Source organism: Meles meles, chromosome 7 (assembly GCF_922984935.1).
Source record: "Meles meles chromosome 7, mMelMel3.1 paternal haplotype, whole genome shotgun sequence".
NCBI lineage: Eukaryota > Metazoa > Chordata > Mammalia > Carnivora > Mustelidae > Meles > Meles meles.
The window spans coordinates 102015407-102040669 of record NC_060072.1 but is presented as its reverse complement, the minus strand read 5'-3'; the positions used below and the strand labels follow the sequence as shown (position 1 = coordinate 102040669).

The 25263-nt window shown below is 47.9% G+C and overlaps 1 protein-coding gene across 1 annotated transcript in view; it reads left to right on the top strand.

The window, feature by feature from the left end:
• Positions 1 to 25263, top strand: part of PPM1H (protein phosphatase, Mg2+/Mn2+ dependent 1H) — a 258148-nt gene that overhangs the window by 195782 nt on the left and 37103 nt on the right. The window contains exons 7-8 of the mRNA XM_046011468.1: positions 17830 to 17893; positions 21283 to 21390. Of these exons, the coding sequence (XP_045867424.1) occupies positions 17830 to 17893; positions 21283 to 21390 (172 nt within the window). The remainder of the gene's footprint in view (positions 1 to 17829; positions 17894 to 21282; positions 21391 to 25263) is intronic.

The window sequence follows — 25263 nt, the reverse complement described above, 5'->3', positions numbered from 1 at the left end:
TTCTCCAGCAGCTGTTCCTCGCCTGATGGGATTTGTAGAGAGAGCGAGGGCCAAAGAGGAAGAGAAGTCCATCGTGTGAATGCAAGATTGCTTCCAGATGGTTCTGCTTATGAGTAAAGTACACCAGAATTCTTTCCATAAGCAAAGCCTTTCTAACATTTATGATGGTCTTATTTCAGAGGACAGCCTGGACCCGTACCCAGAGATGGCCTGTCTTAGTTAGTACAGAGTTGAGGGCTTCGGGAGATGGGCTCCATGGGTGCTGGCCCTTGCTCTGCCAAGATTTCCGAGCCTTAGGCAAACCCTGGGCACCTAGTCTCTCATTTGTAAAATGCTTCCTTGGCCCCTTGCTGCCACCCTCTGTGTCTGGTGGGGGATGGGCTTTGCTCTGCTTTTCAGAGCTTCTCGAAAAGACAAATTCCATTCGAAAGATTCCAGTGATGGTAACCTTTCATTCTAATCTCTTGCAGCCTTAACTCTTTATGATTCTAACTTGATGACACATCAGGGTCATTTTCCCCTCATGTATTTCCTTTAAAATTGTGAGCAAATCAGAGATTTTCCTACTGGGAGCAGAGCGGGGGTCAACCACCATTTTCTCCTAAGTACTCACTACTTTTACTAAGGCAAAGGAAATACTTTTTCTATTCTGAGTGCTCTCCAGCACGGCAGCCGCTAGCCACCTGTGGCCATTTAAATTTATATTACTGAAAATTAAATAAAATTTAAAAAATTTTCCCAAGTCACACTAGCCACATCTCAATCGCTCTGTAGCCAGATGTGGCTGGTGGCTGGTGAATGGGGGAGTGCAGGTAACGAGCATTGCCATCATCCCAGACAGTCCTGCTGATGGCCCCTGCTACCTAGATAATGTAAGGGTATGGGTCTCGCTGGGGGGTGGGGAGGACATGCAAGAAGCTGTCTGTTAACATCCCAGTGGCAAGGGATTTAAAAAAGAAAATGACAGCTGAGTACAGATAGGGCACGTGAGTGGAACGGCGTGGCCACATGTGGCTTCTGGCCCCACTGCTGCTCGCCTCAGAGGTGACTGGCGAATGGGCTTCACCCCACTTTTCAGATCTTCAGAGGCCTTAGCTGCTGTGTGTAGGGACAGCTCATCTCCCAAGGTCACTCCTGGGCAAGCTTGCTGGCGAGCCTGAAGCCTGAGGAAGACCCGTTTCCCTTGCCCGGTCAGGAGTCTGCCTCCCTCAGCCATCCTCTGCCAGCTGCCTGCTGGACTGGTCCTGGCCGTGGGCACTTCAGTGCCTCTCGCTTTTCCTTCTGCTTTTTGGGGGAAGTGTTTCAGACCCTGAGGGTCTGATTGAAAAAGCAACTTCACTTCCAACTGTTCCCACTCTGTTTGGGGTGAACTCTGTTCTCCATCTGCAGCCTGGAACCCAGCTCGGTAATGAGCGCCACAGCCCCATGGCACTGGGCTTCTTACCAAAAATCCAAGCATTTTCTGGAAAGAAACTCACTGGAGGCAGCCCCAAGCATGGTCTGGAGAGCTGCTGGGTCGAGTTTTACAAATATTGTAGATGGGGCTTCTATCTTCTTCTTTACTGCTCTTTTCAGTGCCCTCTGACAACACATTCAGTCAGGCTGACATGGTAGTGGATAAGCAGATTGAGAAATGCCACAGAATGCTTTATGAAGCCAACTCCAGAGCTGCACCCGCATATAATATAAATTGATTTATCGAATCAAGCACAGAAGCCCTGTTACAGAAACCCCAGGCTTTATCCTCTGGAGGACCACCTATTAAAGCAGCCCCAACTGACACTCCTCATTAGCTTTTCCACTGATCCCCAGGCACTTTTTAAAGGGACAGTGTCCCTCTTTTGGGCCTGAATTTATATGTTGGCCATGCCTGTGGGTCTAATTAGCTTAGCATTATTAATCTTACTTGGAAAGCCTGCATTTTCTATAACGGCTTGACTCTTGAGTTTTAAAGAGTAATTGGAAATCTCAAACCTTCTCCTTTTCCCTCTCTTTGTTTTTAATTACTTTTAACCCAATCTTTGGAAACCTACCTGCATGTGTCTCTTGACTAGCAAGCATCGTTAGAGCACCAAAGGATTCCTCGGTCCCATCTTGGTGCAAATCCTGACATTACTGTTGTGCCACAGACCTCACGGGGAGGCTTTTTAAACCCACCGGAGAAATACCACATTTTAATTTTATAATTACTTCACAAGAAAGCAGGCCTTTCCCTAGTTAAACCTGGTATTAATTTCCTCCCAGCAACTTGTATTTTCATAACTTAATGATTATGGGCCACCTCGGCCACACTCTGATTGCCCAAAGCAATCTGGAAATCTGACTTTGCAGAGAAGGGAAGGGCCTGGACGTCGTTGCAGAGAATTTTAACCCTGTGGATTATCCAGGATGGGCATTGGGTGGGACAGGGAGCAGGCTCCTGGAAAGTCCTCATGTCCCAAGTTCCAGTGGAACCCGGGGCTGACGTCCGAATAGGTCAGCCTCACATGGGGAGGGGCCGTTGTCCGGGCTTCCAGAGCCAAGATGATGAATGATCATTCGAGAGGTGCATGTTCTGCAGCTTCTCAGGCTTTGTGGCTCTCGCCGCAGGAGCAGCAGGGAAGAGTCTGCCCTGCTGGGTGCAGCCCATCTCCCGACAGTGATAAATGACTCCCTTCTCCCTGCCCCCCTCCCTGCCACTCTGCCCATGAGGCCAGAGGAAGCTCTGAAGTATTTACAAATGGATAGAAGGCAAGATAGACAGGCATTGTCAGCCCGTGGGAAGGAGGAAGAAGAGAGATGCCCAGGCTCATTCCCTATGGACCGTCCACTCGCACACACCTCTCTCTGCTCTAACACTAGGCTAAATTGGCCACACCACTGCCAAGCCTTTCTTTCCCCCGAGACCCTTTGAACAGTCACAGCATTTGTCGGTACCCGTTCATATACCCCTAAGCAGAGGGGTATATGACTCCCTTCTCCCTGCCCCCTTCCCCAATGACCCTTGTTTGGGACCTGCGTGGTGGTGACTTCACTCTCTGTCATCTGGGGAAGGGCTTGCATAAATCCCTGTGAAAATAGCTAGTGTCCTTTTAACCAAGGACCCCCAGGACAGGCACTTGTCTGTATATGTGGCAAACCTTTATTTTCTGCCTGCTGCCTGTTAGACATTGAGCTGTAGTTAAGAACAGGGGTGTGGAGCTAGACTTCCTGGCTGGGTCAGTCCGCACGTGTGGCTTGGACGAATCATGTCACTCTGGTTTTCCCACGTGTCGGTGGGATTCATGACAGTATCTAATAATGGGATGTCATGAGTTGGTATGGTCGTGTGTGTTCAACACAGTCTGCCATGTCAGAAGTGCTCTAGGTGCCCAGTAATCTAATCATTGGATACTCTGGGGTGTGAGGTGGTCGGCAAGGTTTGATCCTTGCCGCAGGAGGTCCACAACCGAAGAGCGGTTGAGTTGCTTGTTTCTCAAAGTAAAGGGAGGCCAGAAACCAAAAAGTAAAAGTTTAGAGAAGCAAGAGACTGATGGAAGGTCAAGGTGTACTGCCTGCTTTTACCTGGCAGGCCTGTCCCACGGGCGCTGTGGCAGGTGAGCACAGAGAAGGTGGGGCTGTTGTCTGGGGGAAGAGACATGCTCAGCACAATCTGGAAACCTCTCTCCTGCTGGGTACTGATGGGCAGGGTGTTTTCTGTTTTATTTGAAGGTCCTTTTGTTAGTTTTTACGGGGTTTTCTGGTCTATACGTCGTCTCTACATCTGTTTTTGAGTCCTGGGTGTTGAACTTCTTAAGGTTCCCTATAGCCCTCCTGAGCCATACCCAGGGTGCTGGGATACCAGGCTGCTCAGAAGCAGAAGCGCGCCCTCGCATAGGAGGGGTCTTGTCAGATAGGACTGTGTTTGCTTCATAGGGATGACCAGCTGGCCCAGGGAACAGCTGTCTGGAAAAGTACTGAGCAATACCACTTACCTGTAAATCTGTTCTTAAATTTTCAAGAGCGAGGGAGGTAGATCTGTTGGAATTTGTGCATAAATAACTAAAGACAGAATATAGAGCTTATTTACAAACGGCCTTATGGGGACGTTCAGTGGGGGTGGTGGTTTTTAAGATTGGAATTGGGCTGGGGGAAGACTTCATGGGGAAAGCTGTGTTTGAACCAGGAGTCTGAAATAAGAGAGGTTTAAGAGGGTTGAAGGACAATGGGAAGGACAGTCGGAAGAGAGGGCACAGCGCAAGTGAAAACCCAGAGGGATGAAAATAAAATGTGAGTTGGGGATGTGGAAGCCCGAGGTAATACCTGAAAGAGTTTAGGTAGTCCCTGTGGAGGAGTAGGGCCCCTCTTTGTCCCAGAAGTCCCCTGCTGTGCCAGGCATTAACCTTTTATTTACCACACTAGAGGGATTCCAGGGGAGGGTCCAGAGCACCAGAAAAGGGCAAGGGGGCGGGGGTGGGGGCTTGGGACAGTCATTATTTGCCAAGCAGGACAGAAGGGTTTCAGGGTGTTAAACTTAGGAATGTCCTGTATTGCTGTGTATCAGCTAGACAACATTGCAAGTGATCATCAGATGTAAGTGACATGTAGACGCAGGCCAGAGGGTGTGGGCGGGGGTGGGTAGTGAAGGGACCCAGTGATCTAGGGAAGTAGATTTAAGTCAACGCAGGGGGAACTTTGAATGCAGTGCTAGGATGGCATGACCTAATGTCTGATTTTCCCACCCTTAAGAGCTCTGCACCTCTGTAAAGTATGAAAATGACACACAGCACGGCCGAAATATGGAGCTACAGTATATTTAGAAGGACATATGGTCCAATCCTCAGCCTATTTATAAGATCCTATTTTTAAGGAAATTCCAGAGAAGTGAATCTACAACACTCCACCAAATTCCCAGGTACTTAACCACCCTGCCAAGGAAACATTTTCCTGTGTCCAGCCTGCGTTCCTCCAGTTCTAAAATTTCACTCTCGTCAGAGGTTAATAAAGTGTTTTTCTTCTCTCTGCCACCTCTTCCCTCCCCACAAGGCTTCCGAGCAGAAAGTCCCTGGTTTCAAGCTGACAAGCCCATGCGGTGCTAAACCACCACGGCTGGGAGACGTCGTCGTCAGATTCAGCTGAGGTGCTAGTTGGAAGCCTCTGAGTTCTGGACTTACCCCAGGAATACGCATGGCAGAGTGGGAAAACCAGCACCACTCTGAACCCTGAATGAGTTCATCCTGCTGCCATGTTCCGCTGAGCTTCAGACAGGAATTAGTCAGAGCAAGGGTCGGGTTTAAGTCTGTGCCTTGCTGAAGAACACGCTTCTTTCTGTAAGAACTGGAAGTCATGGCAATACATTCCTTTTTCTGTCCCTCACCTTGTTGTGCTGGTAAAAGCAGTAGTACACTACCAAGTCTGGCTTCAGATTCCACTAGGATTGCGCCGGCTTTGTCCATCACCCAGGTTCAATCTAATACAGTACATTGTGCTCAGAACTTAGAGGCAAAGCACAGGGCTTCATCTTTGTCACGTAAAGTGGATGTTTTAACCATTTCTCCTTCAGTAACATGGGTGTTGTGTTGGGCGCTGGAGACAGGAAGATGAACACAATCCGCACCCTCACGGTGCTTACAGTGCGGTATAGGACAAGCCCATACCGAAAGGGGCAGAGGAATATTTACACACAGTGAAGCTTTCTACTGGAGTGATTATGACAAGCATTCTAGAATCCCTGAGGTCCTGGAATCTGTATTTAAAAAAAAAAAAAGTTCTCAGGTGATTCTTGTACATCCTTGAACATTGGCTTTGGGCAGCCTTAGAGATTTTACCATGGCGCTGAGTAACTGCTAGCAGAAATGGTGGGTTAAAGAACATGAGGCCAGCTTGGGCATTTTGTTTTTTTGTTTTTTGTTTTTCCCCCCAGTCTGGGCTTTTTATTAGATTTGTGACTTCTGGCCCCTGGTTTTCCTCCTACTGTTGCATGGGAACTTGCTTGTCCACTTGTGTGGACCAAGGACTCTGTGCAAGAGGGGTCATGGACTGGACTGACAGTGGAAGATGGGAGATGGTTGGTGCCTACAGTGGGTCAGTGTTGAGTGTCTCTCTTCCTTCTTGATGCTTATGCCCATAACCTGGATATAGTCCAGGCCCCAGGCAGCCTATAAATACATGGAATAGTTAGGAAACCATGCTCCCAGGGCATCTGACTTGCTGGTTTCTTACTCCGGTTCATCCTGAATAAGTGACACTCCTTCCCCAGATTTACCTAATCCTTTTACATGGCCTTGAATCACCCTATGAAAAACTGGGCACCGAAGTGTGCAGATCTAAAATCTGCAATTTACTGTCAACAGAACAATTTGAAAGCTCAGCCTCAGGTTAGACTTAATTCTACAGTGATCTTGAACATCTGCCATATTGGCAAGAGAAGAAAAAGCTTAAGGAGGTGTGGTATGTGTAACCTTCTGTGTGACCTACCACTTTAAAAACCTGGGAGGTTGGGGGGTTGACTTTTTAAAAATTTGTATGATTTACCCTGATAATGAGGATTAGTAATTAAGCAATTTTGTTGGATATCATTACATTTTATGGCATTTGCCACATATTCATTGCTCTTCAAGGATGGCAAAGAACCCAGTGCACTTTGGGGCAGACCTGGAAGTGAACTTGACCTCTATTTCCAACGTGTGTGACCTCCATTTTCTTCTTTGGGTTAATGTTAATATCTGTCTTACAAGCTTGTTTGGAATTGCATAAGTTTTGGGGTGCCCGGGTGGCTCAGATGGTTTAAGCTTCTGCCTTCGACTCTGGTCATGATCCCAGGGTGCTGGGATCGCATCCTGCATCAGGCTTCTTGCTCGGTGGGGAGCCTGCTTCTCCCTCTCCCTCTGCCAACTCCCCCTGCTTGTACACTTGTGCATTCTCTCACTCAAATAAATAAAATCTTAAAAAAAAATAATTACATAAATTGAAAAGATAGAAGATATAAAGTATATATTTCTCCAGAAGAAAGAAGATCATGCAACAAGTGATGGGTGTGTTAGAACTTATGTGAATAAGGCCGAGGTGGCAGCAGAAGGTTTAACAGTGGTTAAGTCAGGTGTTGCCTTTCCCCACCCATCGTCTGAAACAGTGGGCCAACTTGATGTTGGAGCCAAGAGCGTGGTGTTCGTTCCAGTGGTAAAGATCGGCAGCCATTACCCAGGCCTGTGCTTCTTACCCTGAGGCTCGAGTCTTGTGAAGGTCAACAGAAGATTCCAGAAGATTGAGGATTTCAACTGAAGATTTTGGGGGTAGGAGAGGATATTTTTCTGTGTTGAAATAAATGTTATATATATGATTATTATGCAAAATTCTCATGGTTTTTTGGGCTAAAAGAGAAGACTTGGAAAAGCACTAACTAATGCCTACTTTGAGATACCTGAGCTCTGCCCCAGGTGATGTGGCCAGTTCAGAGACATTCGAACGGAAGTGCTGAAATGATGTAGTGTAGGGTAGAGTCCTGGTGTGTGTGTGTGTGTGGTTTCCCCATGGGGACACTGCAGGACTTGGTGCTCCCATGTACAAATACCCGTATGTCCAAAGATACAGAAGCTTTGTGAGCCAGAGAAACTCGACTGCAGTAAAACCCTCTTTGCAGGGAACACTCTATCTGCTATTTTCTCACCACCATTCATGGAGATGGGGTTCATTTTGGTTACTTCTTGATTTGTATGTATTGACTTGGTTTCATGCAATATAAAGGCCAGTGTCAATAAAATTCATGTTCGTTTCAGAATAGATGGTCCCTGAGAAAGCAGAAATCATTCCATGTCGTGTGCTCATAAAATAAGGATCTGTGAGTCATACCTATGGGAAATCTAAATGTTATTGATTAGAGTACAAAGCTCTCCTAGCCAAGTGCTAATGCACACCAAGTGGATACTGAGTCAGAAATCATTTCTAAATCTGAAATTTCCCTCAGAGTCATCCAGAATGACTTATCCTGAAATATTACTTGTTCTGTTTTGCAAACACACATGACCAGTTACATTTCTGAAAGACTGACTCAAAGCATCTTCTTCTGTGTGAGCTCTTTTCCATTCCTAACCTTGGGCCTCTGAGTTAACCTTTACTTCGTTTATATTCTTTAACTCCACATTCCCAGCATCTGTGCCAGTGCCTGGCCCTTGGTAGGTGCTCAGTAAACATTCATGAAGGATTCTAGTAGAGCCCATTCCTCTCATCTCGTCCAGAGATGAACTCCTGATTTGGAGCTACTAGGAGCGGGTCCTTTTCCTTGACCCAAATTTTCAGCTGTGGGTAGGGGCCCATTAGTGGATTGTGAAAGCAGTTTAGTGTATGGAGGTAAGCATTTTGAACAAATTAAGTAGTGTAAGGGGAAAAGGAAGTCTCCGTGTGTATAACACAGGAAGGGTAAATGTTGCTTCCTGAAATGCGTTAACAAGACCTGCTCTAAGCCAGCGGACTTTCCCCAGGAGCGTGGGCCTCGTGCAGCGAGAGCAAGCTCTGATGCCTTGTGCTATCCTGCACAGACCCAGTGTGAGGAAGAGGAGTCTTTAGGCCAAATTAGAAGAATGGTTACTGCTTCCAGAATTCCAGGCAGGATCTGGTTCGGACATGCCGGTGATGGGGAGTAGAGAGAGAGAGAGAGAGAGAGAGAGATAGGCATTTCCCCAGGGATTCTGGGTCTGTTAGTTGGGGGATTTCCTCAAGGATAACTACAATGCCAGGGAACAGAGCTTGAGCCCCATTAAGGAAAAAAGGTTTTCCGGGGAGATAGCCAGAAGATTCTCCCTTTCATTTGTTTGTCTTGTTAGAGACAGCCAGATATATGCAAGCTAGACAGCATTATACCTCCAAATTAGATCACCAAATATTAATCACGCTTTTACAATTCAAGTTTATTATTTGAGGTTGAATTCAGACTATTGTACTGTATTAGCACAAGAACATCAACTTGTATGTAGCTCAGGGCCTCCAGGCCTCAAATAACTTAAACAAGGCTCCAAGGAATAAAAGGAGAACACAAGGTAGCATTTGTTTGTAGAGCCTCAGCCCCACGAGGAACTTTCTCACGTAATCAAGATATCAATTGGCGACAACTGCTAGCAGAGAATCCAGGAACTCAAAGCATCACAATAGGACGCCGTCCCCCCAAATGTAGATTTACAAGTAACTGGGGCCTGCTGTGCAATGGCACTTCTGTGGCAGAGATGTTGGCTCTGTCCAGAAATATCTTAAAGGAGAATTCTGAACCCTCAAGCCACCTGGTAGATACGGGATACTTCTCAGCCTTTTCCAGCTCACCCGGGGGCCACAACGGCTGCCTCGCATCCTTGTTCCAGATCTCTGACTTGAGCCCGAATTCATTAAGCTTGGCTCAGATCCTCCTCCCTGACAGTTTAGTGACATTTTCCCAGCGTATTAAGATTTGACCCAGAGATAAATTTAAGAAATTTCTGGGAGATTTCTTACCCGTAAGTCTTTGAAACCAGGACCAAAAGGCCTCTTGAAAAAAGATACTAAAAAAATAAGAGTAAGCTCTAATAAAAGACAAAATATTCTTGTGTAGCTTTACAGGAAACACATGGATACTCTTACGGTGAAGAGGGAGAGTGGGTTGCCCTGTGCAGGGCCTCCTCAAGGAGCAGGAAGCAGCCTCCATTTACTGCTCTGTGGCTTTGGGTTCGATTCCTTTGGAAATACAGATGGCTGGCAGGAAAAAGGAAGCATGAGGTGACGGCCAGCTCTGTGTTGCTTTTTCCAAGAAGGTCTGGGCAGGGTGGGCGTGGAGAAAGGCGAGGCAGGGGAGAGCCTCTGCGGATTCTGTGAATTGCTGAATTGGGGTTGTGCCAAGCTCTTAAAAGCCATGAGTGGCATCTGGGCTCCAGGCATGTGTCTGCCCCTGGCCAGCCAGGCCCAGGTGGTGTTTTCTCCCCACCCTCCTGGGATTCAAGTTCTTGTTGAGATTGGTTGTAGGAAGCAGAAGTGGGGACCAAAGACCTAGACGCTTCTGCCCACCATCCTCCACCCAGACCTGCTCAGCCCCTATGTGGTGTGCCCCTGTCTAAGACTTGGTTTTTGCTGGGAGCAAAATGAGACTTCCTGTGGCTTTTACCTTCCTCCCTGAAGGGGCACTCAGCTTCTCGCTGAGGGGGAGCGAAATGCTCCCTTTATGCCTATTGGAGACCAAGCCCAAAGCATCCCCTGCAGATCATTAGCTCTGAGGTGTCTGAATCTCTGATTCATCACTTTCAAGCAGAACAGTGGACCTCTCTGAATAAAGTTGCGCAGGCGCTGTCTTTTGAGCTTTGTTATCATTAGCACCAGTAGGAAAAGTATGAATTGGGGCGTCTTGGGTGTTCGGCAAGAAGCAGTTTTCCCGTGGGGATGTACTGTCTTCCGGCCATGCTCCCCAGTTATCTGTGAGATACATAAGCAGTGAAGAAAGAACAAGGGTCCTAGGGCCACAGTTGAATGAAACAGGACCTTCTTCACAGAGGACTTCTCGGGCATCTTTGCATCAATCCTTGCAGCTTCTCCTGCAGAATCCAGCTGAAGGAGCATGTTCAGTGAGGTTGAGGGTTTTTGCCAAGGTCACTTGAAGACCGAGCTGCGACTTCAAAACCCCTGACTCCAGGCCTGACTGGTTCTCCACCAGACCCCAGCAGGAGGAAGGGAGGATCTAGGAACTCAGCTTCCCAGGGGAGGACAGGCATCCCGGGCGTGATGAGAGGTCAGCTAGTGGAAGAATGTGACTCACTGGCGTGTGTCTTTGGAGTCATACAAGTGGATTGTCAGGATTAGGCAGTCCCAGAGGGGTCACGTTCTTCTTAAATGATTTTGAAGTATTGCTAAGGGAACCATGACTTGGGGAAATGAGTGGTATTTCTGTCCCTCTTTCTAATTAAAAGTTCTGATCTGGGTGAGAAAGAAGATCATGGGAAGTGATGTATGTGGACTGTGCCAAAGTGTGAATGAACTTCAGGTTCCTGGCCTGTGGGTCAGATGTCCAAGTCGGGACTCTGGCTGGGAATGGAGAAATCTGGCAGAGGCATAGAAGAATTTTCTTAGTGGGAAATTTGCTTTAGCAAGCTAGTATGGAAGAAATGTGTCTGGGTAACACTGTAGACCCTGGGGGACCACGTGACCAAAAAACTCCTGTCGTTCTGGAGGTGGAACTTAGGAATCATCGGGAGAAATAATAGGCAAGAGGATCATAAGTGCTATTTTTTCCATAACTTTATGTGCTGCTATATATTGGTAATAAAGGTGAACCTAAAATTCTAATGTAAAGAGATATACACCAGTCCAAGGTATCCCTGATTGGACTTGGCCCTGAATTTCCGCCATAAAAAGGCCTACCATGAAGGCAAGATGAGTGGGGAAGCCGGGACTCTGTGATGTCCTTAGAGGGGGCCTGCGTGTGGAGGAGGACTGCTCGCCTTCATTCAGTTGTTCATCGCGGTAGCTCAGATCAGCTTCACATCCGCAGTGTGCTTCCACTGTGTAGACAGGAGGCCAGAGCAGCGAATAAGACAGAGTGAATGTCCTGGGGCTGGGGGGCTAGAAAGAAGTAAACAAGATTAGATAAAAAACAGATAGCTTGAGATTGCGCTGTGGAAACACGGGGAAGAGCCTCGGCATAATAGCCGGGAGCGGTTCAGAGAAGGCTGAGGGATGTGTGGGAGGCTGTTTGGGGGACCCAGAGGAAGAAGGGCCCGGGCAGAGGGAACAACGCGGCCCTGGGGCACGGTGGAGGGAGCAAGCCGGCCCTGGAAGAGCCCAGTGGAGGTAAAGGAGGTCAGAGCAGCACGTGAAGATCAGATCCCAGAGGGCCTTGTTGTCCAGTGGGGAATTATAAGCTGAAGAGGGAGGCTTGTGAATTAAAAGAGAGAAAGGGTTGTGGGAGATTGGCTAGCAGGCTGCTCGGCCAGACCAAAAATACAGGCAAACCTTTCTCTGAAAACAATTATGGAACTGACGGTGGACGAGATGTGTTCATCCTGGAAGAGTCTTATAATAGCTGCGCATCGAGAGAGGGAAAGGACATCCATGTGGCCGTACAGGGACCTCTCGAGCTCAGATGTCCAGAGAATGTGTCTAAAAGATTGCAGAGAGCAGCGTAGAGCTAGCCAAGACTGGAGGTGGCCAAGGGACATGCCCATGGGTGGGCGTCACTCACACGCAGCACCTCTGAGGCCCAGAGAGCAGGCAGAGAGGCTCGGAAGGCGCTCTGCATTTGTTTTGTGGATATGTGTAGGACGAGAAAATACAGAAGGGCAGAATAAAGACACTGCCTGGGGTCATGGGCATTCACTGATTTGCTCACACAGTCAGATATTTCTTGGGCACCTGCTACACACTGGGCCCTCTTTTAAATACCGGGGATACCACAGGGGGCAAAATGAGTCTCTGTCCTCACAGAACTTCTGTGGGGCCAGGGTTGCAGGGGAGCAATAGAGAAAATAAACACATGGAAGTAAAACACTTTAAGTGTGAGGTGCGGGTAGATGACAAGGACAAAAATAAAACCAAAAAGGGGAAGGGGAAAGTTGGGGGAGGGGAGCAATGTTAAAGAAGGTCATTTCATTATTTGGCTTTTATTTAGAGTATGATGGGGAAATCATTGGGGGGTTTGAACAGGGTAATGACGCGCTCTGACATTTTGAAATAATTACTCTGGTTGCTCTGAGAATAGAGATAAAGGACAAAACCGAGCAGTTTCCAGCACCTTCACCGCTTCATCCAGGTCCTGGCACGAGCGTGGGAGTATAGCTCAGTGGTAGAGCATTTGACTGCAGGTCCTGGCACGGTCTGCTCTTACCCCAGTAATTGCAGGCAGGCCCAGTGAGGCGATCGCCATGGTGTGGGCCAGAGACGGTGGCGGCGGCAAAGGTCCTGGACCTGTTGGGAAGGTAGAGCTGACCGTGTTCGGTAGGACGGCGGCAGACAAAACCCTGAGTTCCCTTTGTGTTTCCCTCTTACTAGAAGATAAAGTGGATGAGGAAGTTTAGGCTGCCAGCACAAGAAGGATGCAAAAGCACGGTCGTGAATGATGGAGGCTGGCGGATGAACATGTATGGCCAGGAGGGAGGTAGAGTGCTGGGACAGAGGAGCGGAAGTGGCCTGGGAGCAAGCCCGTGGGAGAGGAGGGACGGCTCACAGCAGGAAGCTCCAAGGAGAGGATGCCCTTGGTGCAGCCCACGTGACCAGGGTGCTGGGGAGCCCTAAAGAAGGTTATCAGGAAGTAAGTAGGTTGGGAGTTAGAAAGTCGGGATTCCAGAAGCATCATCCACACATCTAAAATTACTGAGTATAACAGTACAGGAAAGAGTGGGAGCCACCTGTGAACCTTGGCCGAAGTCATCAGGGAGGATGGGAGAGCATCCGGACCTTTGTGAGCAGGTGGAAGGACTGACTCGGTGGCAGCAAGCTTCATTCTAGAGGGAGGAGTGAAATGGGAGCAGTCAGGGCCTCCCTCGTGCCTCAGGAATTAGAGGACTTGGAGATACACCGGTGGCTGACTGAGGGGTTTAAGAAAGAATTTCCCAGGGCTATTCTCCAGCGAAATCAGGTGCTACTGTGTGCCGCCGAGCTCCCAGGACAATGACTTCCAGAGCAGTCCATTCCGTGACAGAGGCCAGGGACTCATAGGAGGCGTGTTGGTATTGGAGGGACTCCCGTGCTTGGGACACAGCTGACTTAGTGGCCTCTCAGTCTCTCTCAGTGCTGAGCTTTTCCTTCCCATAGGTCTGGACCAGTGGTGCCTTCTTGGCTTTCCAGCTTTGCAAAATTCACATTGTAAGGGAAGCCATCATTTTTTAAAAAATGTTTAATGGAAACTTCTTTGCTTAATGAAATTTGCCTCCACTTAGGGAAAGCCCTTTAACTGAGTCCTTTTTAAGCCTTGATTTTTCTTCTCATTCTTCTGTCAGTTGGCCTCATAAATATTCATTAAGGATTGACCCCAAATAAGAGTTATTCTGAAAATCTTTCCTAAGCCTTTCAGTTTTGCTTTCTTGTAACAAGTAATTATTTAAATATGATCTCTGGTCAGTTATATTATTGTAAAATCTAGTGAGTAATTGATTCTTGGAGTTTTTAAATTGAATCAGGATTTGTGAAATCATGGGATCTGATACGAAGGAAGAGAGTTTTTTTTTTTTTTTTAAAGATTTTATTTATTCATTTGACAGAGATCACAAGTAGGCAGAGAGGAAGGGAAGCAGGCTCCCTGCGGAGCAGAGAGCCCGATGCGGGGCTCGATCCCAGGACCCCGAGATCATGACCTGAGCCGAAGGCAGCGGCTTAATCCACTGAGCCACCCAGGTGCCCCAGCAGAGATATTTTCTATGAATCAAGTAACTCCCTCTCGTGGAGCTCCAGCTGCAAACCGTTGTCCTTCTCTTGTGTCCCCTAGCAGAGGAGGTGGCAGCCAAGGCTGAGCTGGAAGGGGAGAGAGAGTCAAGCCTACAGCCTGGGCATGGACTAGAATGCAATTTGAACAGCAGAAGGGCTTTCAGATGGGTATGGACAGGGGTAGCCCCCTAACCTGCAGACACATGTTTGCAGGAGGCCCGCTGTCTGTGGGGAGAGGGCTCTGGCAGGCTCTGTGGCCGTGGTGAAATGTCTGGTGGACACATGTGGGTGCTTCCCTGACTTCCTGCCGTCTTCCCCGTGGACTGTGTAGTGACACAGCCTCTGGCTTGTCCCCACATGGTCACTTTTTGTTCTTCTGCTCACACAGAAAATTCCCTTTCCTCTTTGGCCAAAGACACCTTTTCATCGTCCAGTGCCTGCCTTTCTCCCACTGGTAGGCAGGCAACAGTGGTCTCATTGCAGAGTTTTCAGCTAGAATGAGAGATCATGAGAGCTGAGCCCTGATATCCCCTTTCTTCGATGTGTTTTCTGGGAAGGTTTGAATCTAGCTTCAGGCCACTGAGATGCTGTGTGGTCCTGGGAAAGTTACTTAACCTCTCGGAGCTTTAGTCTCCTCATGTGTCCGGTAGGACACTGCAGAACTTAGGAGACCTTTTGAGACACAGTAAGCCAGCCCCAAGCCCATGGTGTGGCATGTGGGTGTTCAGTGAGTCAGAGCTGCTGTCGTGGTTTTAGCTCATGTATGTAGACTTTAATCACGTTACCAGCTTAATCACATTACTCTAGAGTGTTTTGTTCTTTATTAGTCCGGATTTTAACTGGGAAAGCAAGTCCACCTGCTTTATCTGGTACCTGTGCTTAGGACGCAGAAGGACTGAGAGGGAGAGCATGTCGAGCCTCTTTATTTATAGTTACTCACCCTTGTCATTTGTTGGTGACAGCAGGGGAGAGGGCTCTTACATGATTGGAAAGCAACGATGGCAGGAACAGAATAAACCTTTTCCAGAGTTGTCCTTTCGTTTTTAATATTTTTGTTGTTTGGGAAGATGGAAAAAATAGCAACTAAAATATTAGAATTTGCCCTGGAACCTGTAGGTGACAACCCCAAAGGGAGTGTTTGTCTTTCAGAGCTGCGGTCACACAGACTTCATGTTCCCGAGGGTCTCTGCCCTGAGAGAATTTGATGGCCTGGGCTTTCAGAGGATCTGAGAACAGCTCTCTGGCTGCCTTTCAAGCCTGTTGAGAGTGCTCTTAGCCCATTTCTCCTGAGCTCTAAGTAATTTCCAGTCACTGGCGCTAGAGTTGCTGCCTTCTGCTTCCCATTTAATCCCCGAATCCTGTGCGCCAGTCTTTAGGCCCCAGTCCCCCTCCTGGTCCCGTCCCCTCTGTGTCCTCTTCTCTGAGTCTGGCCTCTCCTCTCCACACATCCCTGTCCACCGTCCCCAAGCCCTGCTCATGCCCACCCCAGAGCTTTTCTCAGGCCATGTCCCTCCTGCCCCTTGAGCCACATGGTCTGTCATCTTTAGGGTCAAGCTGGTTGATCAACTGATTTTCAATATTAGCAAATGACCCTTCATCTCTAGTGGGGGTTCTCGATTTTGACTGCACACTGGAATCCCCTGGTAGCTTAAAAAAATCCTAGTGCCTGGCTGTCATCCCCAGAGGTTCAGATTTAATTGTTCTGAGCTGTGACCTGGGTGTCTGGATTTTTAAAGGCTCTCCCAGGTGATTCCCTGTGCAGCCGGGATTGAGATCCTCTGGTCTAAAAATTCATTCATTTCCCCAGCCGAGTGTATTCTAATAATAACTGTTTGTTCCCCAAATGACTTGTGTACCACAGCGTTTTAAATAGTTCATGTGACTGTAAAAACATCAAAGTAGCTATTTCCACCTCGTGTTAATTTGGTAGATGGGGGGAAAGGAAATAGTACAGTTCTTTTTTTTTTTTTTTTTAAATTGAATTCCGAGAGTACCTCTGGGCCCGCTTGATGGCAGTACGAGCAACTGCCATTTATGAAGCTCTCAGCCTGTGCCGGGCACCGGGCTAAAGACTTCCAACGCTCTGCATGTTCTTTAGGCCTTCTTAATCCTCAGTCCCAAGAGTAAGTCTTGGTTTTCCTCTCTCCGACTAATGAGGATCCTGAGCCCTGGGGAGGCTCACCCGCTCGCCCAGGGCTGAACCGGGAGCCCCAGCACATCTCGTGCCCGACCTTCATTGACCCCTTGGGAAGGAACCACTTACCTAAATAATTTCCCAAAAATTAAGGGTGTCCCTGTGTTAGCTTTGGGGTTGAACTTTCCTTGAATTGGGTTGTGTTCTTTTGTGTATCAAGAGCTTTCATAAATTTGATTTCAGTTTCACTCCCAAGTTGCCTATATATATCCAAGACTGGGAGCCCAAATCACAAATTCGTTTTCTTCTTGCCCTCAGCAGACCTTATTTTAGAGAAGCATCTTGTGTCTAGCGCCCCACCTTGTAGAAGCCACCCCAAGTTTTACCTAGTGACCCTGATACTTCTTTGAAAGGTGGTGAATAGGCAGGGCTGTCCCCATTTTGTAGAGAGGGGAGCTGGTGGGCCAAGTATTCGTTATCTGTTGAATAGTAGTAATAGCTACACTGAATGAGTGCTTTCTAGGCTCTGCGCTAAGCTCGTTACAGCCTATGTGATTATCCTCATTTTACAGCTAAGGAAACTGAGACCAGAAAAGGTGGAGCTCCTTGCCCAGGTGGTACAGTTAGTTAGTAATTAGATGCCCTGTTTTCTTTGCAGTTTGTTGTTTTTTTCTCTCCTGATGAGCAAAATGGCAAGACGTAGACTTCATTTTCCCTCTCCCGGTAGCCTGGCCAGGCCTCGCAGTATATGCGGCGGCAATTGGACAGCCACGTCTAGAATAAACCACTGAAGCATAAACTGCATTTTCTTTCCGTGTGTCGAATAGCCATTTAATAGCTATAGTGAAACAGAATTTTCTGCCAACCTTGAATGTCACACCGAGGTCAAACCGGCTCTAAATATTCCTTCTCCAGCCATCCCAGTACGGGGCTGCTTTGGTGTAAACAACCCCCGAAGGTCAGAACCAGCTTGTGGGGGCAGTCCCGCTCTGCATCCGTCTCTGAGCTCTGCTGTTTCTCAGCTTTGCACTCACGACAGGACCCTTGTCCCTGCTGCCGGGCCGTTTCATAGAGTGCAGGCACAGATGCTGAGGACAAAACCCACCTCACCCCCGCCTTCTTGTTGCTAAGTCTGAGTGCTGCCTTATTTTCTCCCTCTGCAAGCGAACACAGAGTCGATAGCTTCTGGTTGGTTAATTATGTGTCCCCATACACAGTTCTGGAGGAAAAATAACTCCGTGCGCAGGGAGATTGGCAGCGTGGTGAGTGGTGGCGCGTCCGGGAAAATGAACTACCCAGCCGCCTATGTCGGGGCAGCGGGTCACTAATTGAGTGCAAACCTCTTTTTTTAAATGTTGTTTATCCCCCTACAGGGCATACAAAACCATTGAGGATGATGACTTGAAGTTTCCCCTTATATATGGAGAAGGCAAGAAGGTAGGCATGTGCACTCCCCCCGGACCGAGAGAGCCAGGCTCCGTCCCCGCACTGCCCGTGGCGGTCCCCGCGCCCTACTCAGCAGCCTGGCATTTTATAGCCCTGACAGCTTGAAAGAATACCGCCTTCCATCCTCCTTCAGGCCTCCCGTCATGAGGGTCTGAGGAGTGGTAGGGGTTAGGGAGGGGGGAGGTGAGTGGTGAGCACAAGGGACAAAAGTCCAGTTTATGAAAATAACATTCCATTTCTCAGTGTTTAACCACGACCGCATGCACGTAGTTCATCTCCCTGTGTTTCTGACAAGCCATGAGGCAGGCCGAGCCCGCAATGTTAGGTCCATTTGGCAGACAAGCCGCTGAGACTCTGAGGAGAAATCGGCTCCCGCAGAGTCCCACAGCCAGCCTAGCAGGGATGGTAGGATATGTGGAGCCATGGCCACTTCCCGGCTTCTAGAACGCTCATGCTCCACCGTGATGAAGCCCTAGGATCCCATGGACTGGAGCCCTGGCCGAGCTAGCAAAGCTCCTTGGTCATGAGCTCCCAGGGCCCCGATCGGAACCACACCCTGATTGGCAGGCACGTGGTGAAGCCCAGGAAGGCTGTCTGTCTGTCTCAGTCTGGGAGCTGAGACTGGAGGAGGTGGCCACCCTGGACCAGAGATGAGGGGAAGCTTTGAAACAGTTTCCCAGTAAGAACAAACAGCTCTGAGTCATTGCATTCTTCCTCCGAACACGAATGCACTTCACACTCTGTGCTGAGAGCTCCTGTTAGAAGTGAAAAATGTGTTCACATTAAGAAGAATCTTCAGCTGAATTTTAGTTTTAGTTTTTTGGAGGAGAAAGTGACTCAATAAAACTGAAGGGTGCCTTTATGGCCAGAACTTGAGCGTGTGTGTGTGAGAGAGCACACAGGTTCACGTTTGGGCTCAGTGTAGCCGTGATTTCAGTGCAAGGAGGCATTCCGTGGAGGGACATGAAACACAAACATCTGATTCACAGAGGGATCGTTTTTTGAATGAACTTTCCCCATTCATGGAAATGAGCCATCCCTGATTGAGAATCACGATGGGAAGGGACTCTGTTCCGGACAGTGTTTCATGTGCCCGTCAGGAGGATGGGTACCATTGCTGCACGTCTCTCAGCCCTGTGACCTGTGCCTCTAGCGGCGGTGCTTTGTGGGGCTGAGAGTCTCAGTATGACCCTCCCGTACCCAGTGAGTTCCGGTGAGCTCAGGACCACCTCCTGTTCCCTTTGTATCCCTAGCACCTGCCCAGCCTGGTACCCGACACAGGGCTGGCCTTCCATAAAGGCGACAGGATTCAATGCACTTTTCCATTATGTACGGTATCCTTTCCCCCATACCAGAGGAAGATGGACGCGTGTGTTCTTTGAAGATGGTCCGAAGAAGAAGTAAAGGAGCCAGGGGCTTTCCCAGTTCAGCAAATGTTCATTTCACCTGGACATCATGTTCCCCAAGCATTTCAGTTAATTAGGGCTTGACAGTTCTGTGATAGGCAGCTGGCAAGTTCTGTCCTTGTACCTGATGGCCTATTTAAAAGCCGGTGTGGCTCCCGTCTGTTCCGGGCTTGCTCTGTCGTGAAGCAGCATGAGACCCCTGTCAGGGGATCCATGATTTCTTGCGAAATCTCGACAGCTGCATCACGTCAGCTCTGTCGAGATCCTCTGCGGGGGTTTCTCTTCCCTGTCTGCACACACCTACCCAGAAGTTTCAGAAGATCGCCACAACCACAACTTCTCGTTTTATTCCTGCCAATGCTTTTAAGGATTTGTGTGGGTAACACCTACATACTTTGTAAACAAGTTCAGTAACTAGCAGAAACATCAGATTTCTTTAGACAAAAACGCCCACCTGTGCTTTTCCAGCCAGAGGAGCTGCCATTGCAGAGGGGAGGGCAGAAGGGCGTGGGGGATTCGGATTTTCACGCTTAGAGTTGAACACTTCTTAGCCAGTAGGGACCTGGTCCAGCTCCCCAGCGGACCAGAGAGTTTCTGCAGCCTGCCTGACGGGAGGTCCCCAGGCTTTGTATCACATGCCTGCATTTTATTCCCTTTGATTCTTGTCTTTAAAAAAATATATCATGGTTTCATTTCCACTTTAATGCATACCTGCCCATCTTCTCATCTGAAACCAGCTCCAAAATCCGTAGCCTTTTCAGGAAAACAGGATAAAAATGCTGGTAATGTTTTAGATTGTACTGTTTCTTAGCCTTTATAAGTTATTCTTACTACCCAAAGAGTAGAGTGAGGATTCAAGCCCAGGTCTTGGCACCATGACCCTACCCTGGGTTTATTATTGATGGTCCCAGTGTTAGGCCACTGGGCTCCATTCTGTCAAGAATGACTTTCACTCCATCCCTCTCTGCTTCCCTGGCTCAATGCTACCCATCCTCTGCACAAAATTGTCATGCCACCACCTCCAGGAAACTTTGTTAGCAGAATGTTTGCCTCCTCTAAACTCCTAAAACCCATGGTGCTGTGCCTTTCAGCACTGGGCCATATTTTACATATTTTATCTCCCTTCACAATTTCCTTTTTATTAGAGACAAGTCCTTAGATATTTGTCCCCACAGCATGACTTCTGCACATAGTAGTGCTCAGTAAATGTTTGGCTAAGTCAAAACTATGGCATCCCGGGAGATATTTAGGCTGACTGTGTAGGCATTCGTATAATAGTATTATTTCCTTAAAGCTTTGGGAAACAGAAACTGTTTAGAGAAAGCACAGATGATCAGGTCTCAACCCTGAGCTCCCTCTGTAGTTATAACAAAGTGACATTGTGCTCCTTTCCACCCAGAGGGAATTCCTGGGGATGTTAGCAGGCCAAGTTGGGGAGTTGCAAAGAGTTTCTTTTCTCTAGCCATGAAGTACACTATGTGAGCTTTGGGAGGGTGGGAGCGGCCACTCACTTTTTTACATCTCTCAGTAGTGCCTAGCAGGAAATGGAGACATGGCTGGTGTGTTCAGTGAGTTCTTGTAGGGTGGGTATATTATCGACTGACGGATGGATGGACAGATCACGTTGGATTGGATTGGAACTGATTTCAGTAGCTGTAGACAATACACATGTTGGATTTAGTTTCCCGGATACCCTTCCTTCCAGTCTCTACAAAAGAAAGCTGAAAAGAGACAGCAGCAACCCATTAAACTTAGGATAATTGGTAGGACAACCACTCCTTAAGTTCATGAGTGATCTTGGTGAGCCCTTCCTTGGAAACAGCTACCCACAGAAGTTAGTATCAGGGGGCATGGAGAGGGACAGAAGGAATTGGAAAATGATGGCTTCTCTTCACCTGTGGCAGCTACATTGTGACGGGAATGCTTTCTCTGTCTGTGGGAGTGTTTCTGATGACCCTCTGCTTATACCCCTAGGCCCGAGTAATGGCAACTATTGGAGTGACCAGGGGACTTGGGGACCATGACCTGAAGGTGCATGACTCCAACATCTACATAAAACCATTCCTGTCTTCAGCTCCAGAGGTATGGTGTGAAGTTTCTGTTTCTGTTTTGTGCAATAAACAATGGTCTGCGTGATTCCTGCCGTGACTCGCGCCCTACCTGCAGACAGTAGCCGGCTTATGTCACAGAGACTTGTGCTGTGTTCCTTTTACCCTCGCTCCATTCGCACTTTGACTGTCCTGGTTCCCACCCTCCTCATTCCCTGCCCGGAGCATTGCACAGCCCCCTTGTGGCATTCCTGCCTCTTCAGTCCAACCCACATTTTATCATCAGGCAGGTGTTCCCAAATAGGTTACTCTGACTCCTGTTTGTTCAGAAACCTTCAATTCACCCCGTGCCTATTAGAATAGAGCCCAGACTCCTTCGGTTGGCATTTGAGGCATGTTATAATTTGGTCTGACTTTCTGGACCAAAAATTTGATCTTTGTTCCCCAAATGAGCCAGAAAGAACTTGCTGTGTCCTTCCTGTGCACGATTTTCAGTTTCCCAGAGTTTCTTAGACTGTTCTGACTAGAATGCCTTTCCTCCCCATCTCCAAACATCCAAAGCCTCCTGTGGAGACTTCCCTGATTTCTCCCTTCCCTGACCAGAGGTAATGTCCCGCAGGTCTGTGTAAAGCAGCTGCCTTTTGCCATCACCATCTTACACTTTCTGCCTGATTGCATCGTTGTTCATGTATATACCTTATCCCTTCTTCGATTTTAGTTGCCTGTAGAATTTGTATCACCGAGCTGATGTTTACAGAAGTTAATTGGAAAAGAAGTTTTCATCTTTTTGGTTAATAAAAAAAGTTTTTTCCTCACCTAAAACTAATGTTAGAAAAAGCCAACAACTTATGTTTCGTATGATAGAGGAAACAATGTCAAGTTCTGTTTCAGGGTGTATCTTTAGAAAACGTTTTGGTTCTAAGTTGTAGAGAAATCTAAGTAGTAGTAGGTTAAGGGTCCATTTTTCTTTCCCATAGCAGACAGGCTGGAATTGGTGGCAGCTACTGTGGGTGCATACCCACCAGTGTGCCTGGACTGGCATCCCGGCTTCGCTGCCTTTCACTTCAGGGTTGCAAGATGGTGGCAGCTGCTCCAAGCGTAGCATTTCCATGCAAGGCAGGAAGGAGGAGACAGGCAGCCCGTCTGTCCCAGCAGAGACTCCCTTGTGCACTTGCATCTCATTGGCCAGAACTGTGTCACATGACCTCCCCGGGCTGCAAGGAAGGTTGAGGGAGAGAGCTCCAGCTTTTCCGTTTTACAGTGGAGGGGAGCCAGGGAGAGGTGAGTCAGGAACCAATGGTGTTCGCGTTCTGTCTAATTACCTTTTAAAGCAATGCCTTGCCCCGGAATTGCCCAGAATGTTTAAACATAGCTCCATCTGCATGTTCTTCCCAAGCATAGATGCTGTTTTATTGAAGGCTCTTTTTGTTGGAGGAAACCAAAATCCACTCACGCTAACTCAGAAGAGGAGGTGTTTATTATAATTATAGTAGAAGAGATGTTTATGGTGAACACAGGAAGAACCTTACCAGCCAGGCTTTATGGGAGGGGGATTCTAGAATCAAGGCACCCCCAGAGAGCCTCAGCAGTGGGAGTCTATACCTTCATGGGGGTGTTGTGCCCTTACTATGGCCAGTCATGTTCCATTTGTCTCTGCTGCCAGTCAACCCAGTCCCTCACTCTCCCGATTCCTGATTGCCAGAGAGGAATCTCACTGGCCCAACTCCCTTTTTATACCAGGCCACAAGTGACTGCCCAGCCCATGAATTGCCCCTCCAGCTTGTCTACCCCAGAGCCTTCGGTGGGCACAAACAGCCATGTAGGCCCACCCCTTTGGCAGGGCTGTGAGCAGGGGGTGTGGTTCTTTTGGAGTCTTTGTTGCTGACATTTGTTGCTGGCATTTAAAATACTTGTAGCCAGAAGAGTTCTGGAAGTCACAGAGGGGACAGTCTCCAGTAGGTAGAAGGCCTGGAAGACACACCTTTCCTGATATCACCCAGGATTTCAAATGAGATCAGCCTGGTGGGAATAATAACTACCATTCATCAGAGCCCATAGATGTCTCTGTTTTAGGCCTCGCAGCAATTCTGCATAATGAGGACAATACAACATAAAACGTCCAGCATGCCCCCAGAAGCTTGTGGATCCCTGATCCACAACCTGAGGCCAACCTCAGGATCCACAAATTATTGCTAAAACTACTCTTGGCTGCAGGAAAGCAATAAATACTAGACTCATGGACTCTATGTATGTCCCCCCCCCCCCCCCCCGAGAGAGAGGCATTTATCAGATCTATTAAATGGTGCCATCATCTTTCTACTTTGCAAAAGGGACAGATGAAGTGTGACTCATGTTCTTGGTGGCGAGGGCAGGGGGGGAGTCCTCAGAAAGCATTAATTAACCATTATGCTTCTTAAAGCAGAGTGAAAACCTTCTCATCTCCTTCCACACACACCTATGCTTTCTATATAAAGTGAGAAGAGGTGTGGTTTGGTTTGAAGGAGAATGATTTCTGCCCAGTTAGATTATAGAACCTCTGATCATTCTATTGCCATGGCTCCAAAGAAGAGACTTTGGGTTTAAAACTTGGGAGTGCATGGGAGACTCCCTGGGGACTGAGGAGAAAGCCCAGTCGGTTGATCACCTGTCTAGAGTGATGCTGATTTGCAGGGACCTCGGTTGGTTGGTTGAGCCTTGGTGAGGGACTGGACAGGTGGGCACGGTGTTTAAAAGGAAACTTCCCACCTCTGGAAAAATCTAAGTGCCCTTAGAAAAGGTGTAGAGTTCAATAAGATGTAGTCTTTGTAATAACAAGTAACATAACAGGTTGACCACTTAGTCTGGCTCAGACAACTTAATGTGTTTTCTGTACACAGTATCTCATTTGATCCTCACAACCACCCTAGGACATCCATATGCCTATTATACCCATTTTGCAGATGGGGAAACTGAGCTGTAAAGAAGTGAAATAACTCCCCTAGTTATGAGTCCCACAGTTGTACAGTCATGAAATAACAAGATGGTACTTGTACCCAGGTCTGTCTAATTTGATGAGGGTCTGTAGGGGAGGGAAGCTGAGTTCAAAGAAATGTCTCTGGACAATGTCTAAGGGACCCTCTGAGTATAGGTTCGAGGGGCTCTGAAGAGAATCTTTGTCCTGGGACCTCAGTGGCTCAGGTTTCTCAGAGAAATACTGCTGGCCTCAGACTAAGGTTGTAGAAAATGATGGCGTACTAGAAAAAGTAATTGGGAGAGACAGTAATAGCCTTTGGTGTGTGCCAATCTCAGCCAGACAGAATTGTGCAAAATAAGATTGTGCACGTATAATTTAGCTTAATGGGTATGTAGTGTAGACCCAAAGATTCCTTTGCACAAGATTAAAATTGTTGTACATGCTAAGTGCTTCCAGATGGAGAGGGCTTAGCCAGAACAGGGAAAGAGGGAGGGAGGTTAGAAGAGGAGGAGCAGCTGGCATTGGCTACTCTGGAGGGGTACCAGAGACCCCTCATCCCCTGTCCAACTCCTCTTCCTTGGGTGCTAGTGATAAAGTCCAACACTGGAGACATGGCGAATGGGCCTCTTTGGGGGAGCTTGGAAAGCCAGGTAAATTGAGCTAAACCGTCTAATGAAGAACGGCCTCCTTTCCTGCCTGCGTCCCCTCACCCCGCACCCCACGCCTACCCTGGCTTTCTAACTGTGACTTCCTAAAAACATTCCCCTGCTATGCTTCATCTTTGCCAAGCATGGATCTTCATTTCACATTTGGGTTCTAAATTTCAAATCCAGCTCAGTCTGGTAATTTTAACAGTTGAGGAGAAAATGTGATTTAGTTCTAAGGAAAAAAAGGCTCCAAAATCTTCTTGGAAATCAGCATTGTTCCCTTCATCATTGTAGCTCCTAATTCGAT